Source organism: Lolium perenne, chromosome 3 (assembly GCF_019359855.2).
Source record: "Lolium perenne isolate Kyuss_39 chromosome 3, Kyuss_2.0, whole genome shotgun sequence".
Taxonomy (NCBI): Eukaryota; Viridiplantae; Streptophyta; class Magnoliopsida; order Poales; family Poaceae; genus Lolium; species Lolium perenne.
In genome coordinates, this window is record NC_067246.2 from 270929817 (window position 1) to 270938187 (window position 8371).

Below are 8371 nucleotides of genomic sequence, written 5' to 3' on the forward strand. Positions count from 1 at the left end.
GGAAATATCTATTCCGGGGGCCTGGCTAGTACTGCCGGCCTCTTGGTCGTTGCGGGCGTCGGTATCCATCCGGGCAAGATCAGCAGTTAGCCCGTCGGAAGATTCGCTATGATGACTACTAGAGGATGACGCGGAGAGAGACTCTTCGCTAGACATGTGAATCGACCCGAAAAAACAGAATCCCCAAGATCTACCCTTGAGCGAAGATCTACGAGTAAGAGAAAAAGCAAAAGAAAAGAGGAAGTAAATATTCTACCGGCCCAAGATCTGGAAAGCAAGGAAAAAAGGGGTAAATGCGAGTCGAGCCTAACCTGAGGCGACGGAGTTGCTGAGGGAGAAGGTCGCCGGTGGAACGGCGAGCTCGCAGTTGCCGAGGAGGTCCGGCGACGGAGAGGCGGTGAAGAGCTCGGCGGAGCACGAATGGTGCGGCCGCAACACAAGCACTGCGAGGAATCTCCACGCGACGAAGCTCAGCGAGGTTCGGCGGAGCAGCGGCGGAAGTTCGCCGGGCAGCGAAGTTCGGGCGGCGAACGGAAGCGGTGGAGACGCGAGAGGCCGAAGAGCTCTGTGCGCGCGAGGGATTTGGGAATGCGGAGAAAGGAAGAAGAAGGAGCGGTTTCCCCTTATAAAGGAAGAGGAGATAGTGGGCTGGAAACCGCTGGGCCGCGACGGTTCGCTCCGTGGGCCGCCACGTGGCGCGACGATACACGCGCGGAAAACAGAAAGCCACAGGGAGGCCACACGGATCCGGAACGGCAGCCAGGATCCGGTGTGCCGCAGTTAATGCGGGCGCAGAAGCCGAAGGGAAGTGACCCCTGACACTGGCGCGTCAGGTACAGTGCGCATGTCACTGACAGGCACCGTGCCCGAGAAATTCTCGACTTCGCCGAGGAGAGATTTAATGTCTAAGTTACCGGAGAAAAAGATACCGGGGTATACCTTGCAAAGAGAGAAGACGTGAGTCCGGGCAAAGATGCCGGATCTAAACTAACCATCGGAAAGATTAAACCGGTACCTTAAGATGTGAAAACCTGGCATGGTCTGTTGGATAGAATCCGCCAGACTATACCAGCTTCGGGGACTAATGTTGGGGGGATGACCCCCGGTATGCCAAAGGCGTGCCAAACCGGATGGTTTGAGCCATCAAGATACCGGTTTAATGTTTATACCGAAGCACAAAGATAAGTGTCTGGCTAAGTAAAGCTAAGCCGGTATCCCCAAGAGGGGTATGCCGGAACCGGATAGAGAAGACACCGGTCTGCCGGTAAGAAAAGCATGTCGGCAGGACTGGTCAAAGATTCTCTTCAGAGCTAGAGGACAAAGATGAGCTAAGCAAAGTAGCTTTAAACGAAGCCCTGGCGCCAAAGAGGAAGATGACGCTGAAAGAAGCCGAAGGACGTCAGCCTCCCTGATTAAAGAAGACCCCGGCGTCATCTATGATTAAAGTAGCTTTGTAAAGTAGTTTGTCTAGTCAAAGATGCCGTTAGGGTTTCTTGCCCTGTAAGCCACCCTCTCCCCTATATAAGGAGAGGGGGCACAACCTTTGCGCAGGCGACCTGTAGGACAACCTGTTGGACGGCCGGTTGGACGACCTGGGAGACGAAGAACCTTGTATCCAAAAACCTGTATCCTGTGGAGATCAATGAAGATAGTGATCTAGAGCAGAGTTCTTCCTTGTGTGTTTCTTCTTGTATCACTGTCTTTGGCTGAGTTCTTGAGGAAAGCATCCGGAAGTTCATCCCATCTAATCACAAACTCTCCCCCGAATCCTCTTGCGCCCATTCGGCCCCAACTCAAGCCATCCCATGGCATCTGCTCATTCACCACGACGACAGTTACTGCGTGGGAGGGTTTCTAGTTGGGCCGACTTTGTCTTATATCGGCCCTAGCTTGTGATTTCTCCCTTTATCTTATTTTCTCTTTATGAAATGATTTGTGTACCATATTCTAAATCCATTCAATCACCAAGTTTGGTGTACCCGGGGCCATCCCCTGACAGGAGGCCCCTTGGGGCCTTAGGCGTCCTACATGGGCTCTAGAGTGGCCGAGCCGGTCAGCCCTTAAGGGCAACCTTCTAGGGGGACCTTGAGGACATGGGAGGACACCTACATGGGTCCTATTAGAGGCCCATGCGGCCAGCCTACGAGCGTTGGGCGTTCATCCACCCTCCCGACACTTAATACGAAGGTTTAAAACCCTAAATTTTTTTCACAGAATTACCCAGAACAAGGTCTGAAACCCTAATTTTGATCACTTTGAAACATTCCGAAGCTACTAGAACTCTTCCGATAATGTTTCTCTCTCATATTTAGTGTCAGGTCAATCCCGATGTACCACTGGAACATTTCGATAACACCGAAATGACTCTGATACTTCACCGAAACTATTTCAATGTCGCCGGAACCATTTCGACCATTCTTTAAACCACATACCATGATTATAACAAATGCATAAAGTACTATAAAGAACAAAGAACACGTCAGCGTGTGACACTTATAGGCCCAATCACTCACAGACATGATTCCGAAACTCTTTCGGATCAATAACTAATAGCGGGATCATGACATCCATGATAGCTCTTGTTAATGATTGAGTAGCCTTCTGTGTTATCTTATAGCATCTGTTTCATTGCTTCACAATATCATGAATACCCGAGGTGAGACTTTGTTATCCTCGTGATTCAACTCTTGATCACTATACCATTAAACTCGATCCAGTTTCATTCTCCTTTTTTGTACCATATTCTGATGTTCTTGTAATTCACATTACAAACTATCTGGCCAGAAGATAGGGTGATATTGTAATACCGAGATGGGCCCTGAGTATATCTTTCCTAGTACCGGAGGAGCAGTTCCCACTCTTGATTCATCGAACATTCTTTCCAACATATATGACTACCACCTTTCTCGTCTCCTTTTACGGTAGAATACTGATGATAACCAATACATGTCTTCTGGAATGAGATCTCTTGATATTCTCATGGTCTAAGGATTTGTTTCATAAGATTACACATGATAGTACTATTAACAAGGAATAACGTCTTATAGTATATTCGATAAAATTGGGTCGGTTCAGTATTATTTTTCTTCTCAAGCTTCTACTCCCACTGTCTGTATTTTTGATACTCATGATCTAGAAAACATGATCATCAAAGCTAGTTCTAGAGGCGAGACTAGGAACACTTGTGTGTTCATTCTTATACATGTGCTCATGAGTTTCCTTTGAATCTAATATTCAAGACACAGAGTAGTTATAGCATATTAGAATGAATTTAATCACAAAACTTGACAACCCTTTCCAGGCACAACCATTATTGAAGGCATTCGTTCCTCAAACTAGATACATTTCTGTAAAACAAATGAAGAAACATACAGTTTTGGAAACTTCTGACCAAATACAATTTGTGGTATGTAAAGGATTTCCAGCAACTGCAAGACACTCTTCACTAAGCAAACTCAAGCATCAAACCTTGAACAAACGAAAAAATAACAAGCAGGCATTAAGGAAAAAAAACACATGGAGCCGTACATCAGTTCGTAGCTGTCGTGCAACACATGCAAAGGGCAAAGAGGGATGGTTTTGGCTCCTGCTTTTCTTTGCTTCTAGGAGAACTGATGTTCTTTCGAACTGGTTCTTGTTCCTTCAACAGCGACCACCTACCAACCCTGTCCTCTGACACTAAGCTATGCAGTGGTCTATTGTTTCTGGCAGACTGATTCGGTGCTCTGAAAGCTCCTTCTGATGGCTCCCTAGGGCTCAACAATGGACTCTTCTCAGATTCTTCCACGGCTTCATGTTTGGCCTGCATCAGAGCAATGTTGGTTATCGGGATGTCCTTGACTACTTTCATATCCTGTTCACCAGAATAACTTGAAGAGCTGATGCTTTCTGCACTGAGAAGTAATGGAGTCTCTTCACCAGCATGTCTTCCTAGAGTTGGTTTCTCGACCAGACAGTGTTCCTGACTAAACTTATCAGCATTTGCAATTAAATCATTTTGTTTCGATTCAGCAGCAAAGGCTACAACCCCTGTGACCTTCTGCTCACTGATTTCAGAAGTAAAACTTGCGTCTTTAGAAGATGCACCTTCTCTCTCCTTGTGGGATACATTAGGGAAGATCAATTCTGTCGCTGAACTGCATTCCACAAGCTGCATGCAAGTGCTCAGAGTCTCGCTGTTTTCAAATTTGACAACGTCAAGTTCTTCAAGCAGTACCTGTTGAGTCTGATCACATTGTGAGTTGTTCATTGTTTCTTGTGTATCTGTAGTCTTTGCTTCGTATGTGGAGGTGGTGGTTCCTTCATTACTATCTGAGCTGGTGGGTTTTATATCTTCCTTGACAGAATCTTCTGCTAGTTGAAGAGCAAATGATGTTGCCGTCATAACCGCAGCAAATTCTTCTATGACGACTTCTTCCTGTACCTTTTCTTCATTCAAAATAGGAAGAGGGCCTAAACATTTAGGTTCTTCTCCATGGTTGACAATTCTGACAAAGTCATGGATACCATTAGATTTCTCACCCCCCTCAAAATTATCTTCTTCATTCTTCTTTGCAACATATTTGCCAATAGTTCCCCCTTGTGCTTTCTCTGTTATTTCAATTACATTATGCTCCATTTCTGCACTTAAAGGATCTGAGATCACTCCTACTGAAGCTATATCCAGTACATGTTTCTGAAATTCTCTGCCATTTGTTGCAATGGGAACTGCTAAAGCTGACTGCAACTGGGAAACAGCTTCACCAGTATCGAGTGCACCATATGCTTCACATTTGGGAAATTCTTCCTCCTGATTTTCCAACCCGTGGATCTTCTTGTCTTCTAGTACTTCATGACCATTTTCAAGCACAATATTTATTGCTGTAGTTTTGCAGCTTTTGCCAATTTCACAGATTTTTTGCTTCTCTTCACTCTTGGATGTTTCTTGGTTGGCGTCATCTTCTGCTCGTACATATGATGGATTTCCTCTTTCTCTAGGCTCATCTTCCATGACGACCTCCTTAGTCGCAGCATCACGATAATCAGATGTAGTCTCTCCTTGTATTGGCGATGGTGTTGATTGATCACATACTGTTGATACCTGAGTTTGTCCTTCTTCTAGGTTTTCAACTGCATCTTCTCCAACTAGATTACCGACCACCGCTGCAACTTCTTGATTGCAAGATTCCTCGTCATCTTTGGGATGACCTTCAAAATTTTCCTGTAACAATGTGGCCGGATTTGATATGGTACTTGCTTCACTACCCTCTGCACTTTCATTTACAAGTTGTTTGAATTTCTCATCAGATAATGAAGTATCTTTGTTGCTTGTCATATCTTCAATTGTGCTTCCGACAGGGACAACTGTTTCTGTAGAATTTGTGATTATTTCAGTTTCACTGTCATCTTGTGTTTCATTACCCGCGCCAGATTATTTTCTTTAATTGGGCGAGCTTATAGGTGCTGAAGGAAAACAAGGCTTATTTCTGAACAATGCTTAACTGCCTATGATTTAAGTGACCCCATTGTATACATTCTAGAGTGCAAGTGTTGTTGTTCATAGAAGAACCATAAGGTACACTTTGTTTGGTGGCTTTGCTTGGTAGCACTAACATAGAAAATTTGCTCTCTTTCAGAAGGAATAGAAGGTATATATACTACTTCATGGGTACTGTAAAAGTCCCCTTTTCTTAGTATCTCATACTGAATCGGCATTTCTGATTTTTTCATACTAAACCATGCTTCTTAAATGACTTATAGTAAAAACACAAAGATAATGTTCTAGTATGAAGATAAGAAAACAAGCTAGCTATGAACCAAATCAGCTGTCTGAACTAACCTTCTTGTCTGCGTAAGTTACTCATCACATGATCATCTTGTGTTGATACCTGATCCTGAAGTGAGACCCTGTTCTTCTCATCTAATTCTTCATTCGCAACCAAGGTTTTTGTTTGATGTGAATCCATTTTATCATCTCCACCATTAGAGATGAGGGGGACATTTAGTACCTCTGGCATATCTACATCCTTAGGGTCGTCCTTCTCCTTATCTAATATAGACAGAGTAATGAATGAGTGATCTGGTGATTCGGCTTCAAATAAAATTGCACTTAAATTTACCGAGAAATAAACTTTTGCACTGAAAACAATAACTTTCTCACCATTCGTGTTGTTGAGCACAGGTGAGCAATCTGGATGGTCCATGGGTTTGTCAAAATCCTTAGCACCATCCTCCGATACTAGAATTACCAAAAAAAAGCTAGTTAGGGAAATATTTAGACTCATTCCTAGATAGAAGATAGTATTCAGCAGCATTCTTACCTTGTTGACCAATAACGTTGTTGTTGCCCATCTCATTGCCCATTACTCTCAGCGCAGGCTCTTTAAGTACTAGACCAGCAGAATTATTGGCTATTAGAAACCATGGGGAGGTGCAAGTAAGCACTACAGACTATTATGGTGGTGGCTACATCAAGATTAGTTAGAAAGGGTGCAACAAGACAGCACAATTTTCCTGTCAACCTCCTAATAATTATAATGCAGGGAGCACATAATAGGAAACACATGCTTTTTGGGTCATTGCTTCCTGTTGTATCATTTAATAAGAGTCAAGGAAATTAAAGTTAGTGATCTGGTCAGATGGCCCAACGATATTTGAATTACATCTTTCATCAATGACTGATATTTTAAAGAATGCACTGTAATGCAATGTAGCAGGAAACCTGAAACCTTCTGTACGGAGACCATGCATAATCCCTTGTCATATTGGGTGCATGATTTGCTGGCTCTGTGCTTTTGCTGTACAGAAACTCGTGCATTTGCCTGCAGTCCTTATGCACGGGTTGCATGATCTACTCTCTCCGTTCACAAAAGAATGTCTTAACTTTGTCAAAATATGATAGTATCTATATAGATACATCTAAATTTTTATAAAGTTAAAACATCCTTTTATGTATGAAGACAGTAATTAATTAACCCTGAGGTTTGTTCATGACATGATCTGTCGGCTGGTGGAACATTTCAGGCCCTGTATTTACTGTTGAAGACACGCAATACATAGAGATGATTTTCTTTCTTATGTTAGACACATGTTATTCCACATAAACTTCAGCCTTTTGGGATGGATAACAATTTCAACCAGTGCAGAACAGCTATACTGGACTTGCCTTATTTTTTTTTTCGCGAAAACGCAAAAGACTTGCGTTTCGATGCATTGATAGAAAAAAAGGTTATATGTACAAGTACGAGGTTGGACGAACACCACGCCGTACAACTCGGCCCAAGAAAGGAAACACCTAGTCTAGGGGAGCAGAAGGCGGACACCCCGGGCTCCCGCGTCCGCCCATTGTCGCGCCTCCGGCACGATGTCGCTGGACTTGCCTTATAACAAAATGCAACGAGCTAGAGCTGCATTTCAATCAACCAATCAAGCTTTCGGCGCAACATGCTCCTTGTCTCAGGGTTTTCTTTGGAAGCATTATGTCATGTTTTTATGGACTTAAAGTTTGGACCCAGTTGAGCTGGAGGGGGACATGCGCCTTTGGTTTTGTTAAATTTTGGGTCTACTCATGGCCTACACGACTCTTTCTGCGGATACCCCTTCTCTGGCAGGGCCCTTGTGTGTGCCGTGTGTTCCCTTGCATAGGTTGGAAGTCGTTTCCACCTCACACTTTTTTTGTTCACGCTCCCGTGTCGCTCCCTAGGGCGACACCGGGGAAACTTCCAACTGAACGATCCCGTGTCCTAGGGCGACACCGGGGCGATACCGCGCCGCCGCCGCCTACAGCCCCCTCCGCCTGCTCCGCTAGCCGCCGCTGCCGCCGGCCCTTGTCGCGGTGGCGGCGGGCCCAGCCCCCGAAGGTGGACTGGGGTGGTGGACGCCGGAGATCTGCGCCATGGCTGCTAGGGCGGTGGTGGTGGCTCATCTGCGTGCAGCGACCAGGGCGGCGCCCCTGGTCGGGGTGGTGGCGGAGACTCTCCTCCGGCGGCGCCTTGACCGGCGGTGAAGATCTGGGCCAGATTGGGTGGCGTTGGGGAAAACTCTAGATCTTGATCTGGGTGATTCCCGTGCTGCCTACCGGTCTTCTTCGCTGCATGGTTGGGCCGGTCTGGTCGGGGTCGACCCTGCTTGGTCGTCGCCGTTCTCTTGGCTGCCTCATGGCGCTGGTAGAGTGCGGCGGCCGCGGCGGAGCAGGTTGCCGGCGGGCGGCGGCGAGGGGGCCTGCCGTTCTGCCTAATAAAGGTGGCAGTCCTAGGGTTTCTCTCGCGCCAAGTGAAGATCGTTCAGAAGCTTCTTCCCACCGAGCTTGCTGGATTGTCGTGTTCCGGAAGGTCCTACCGGCGAAATTCATTGTGCGATCAATGCCTGAAGATTGCTGGATCGGGTGTTTTCG

General features: G+C 45.8%; 1 protein-coding gene across 1 annotated transcript; it reads right to left on the bottom strand.

Annotated features, from left to right (window-relative positions):
• Nucleotides 1-3324: 3324 nt before the first annotated feature.
• Nucleotides 3325-6424, bottom strand: LOC127338706 (uncharacterized). The gene is made up of 4 exons (XM_051364720.2): nucleotides 6300-6424; nucleotides 6140-6217; nucleotides 5819-6028; nucleotides 3325-5349 (listed from the first exon to the last, which is right to left on the bottom strand). Exons 1-4 carry the CDS (start codon nucleotides 6340-6342, stop codon nucleotides 3530-3532), a joined length of 2151 nt encoding a protein of 716 aa, XP_051220680.1. The 5' UTR covers nucleotides 6343-6424; the 3' UTR covers nucleotides 3325-3529.
• Nucleotides 6425-8371: the final 1947 nt, after the last annotated feature.

What these genes read in the sequence shown, in the direction of transcription:
- LOC127338706 (XM_051364720.2), bottom strand. Translation starts at nt 6,342, where the DNA reads ATGGGCAATGAGATGGGCAACAACAACGTTATTGGTCAACAAG. An exon ending in CAACGTTATTGGTCAACAAG is followed by an intron (nt 6,218 to 6,299) that starts GTAAGAATGCTG and finishes TGGTAATTCTAG; the next exon opens with TATCGGAGGATGGTGCTAAG. An exon ending in TGTGCTCAACAACACGAATG is followed by an intron (nt 6,029 to 6,139) that starts GTGAGAAAGTTA and finishes TGTCTATATTAG; the next exon opens with ATAAGGAGAAGGACGACCCT.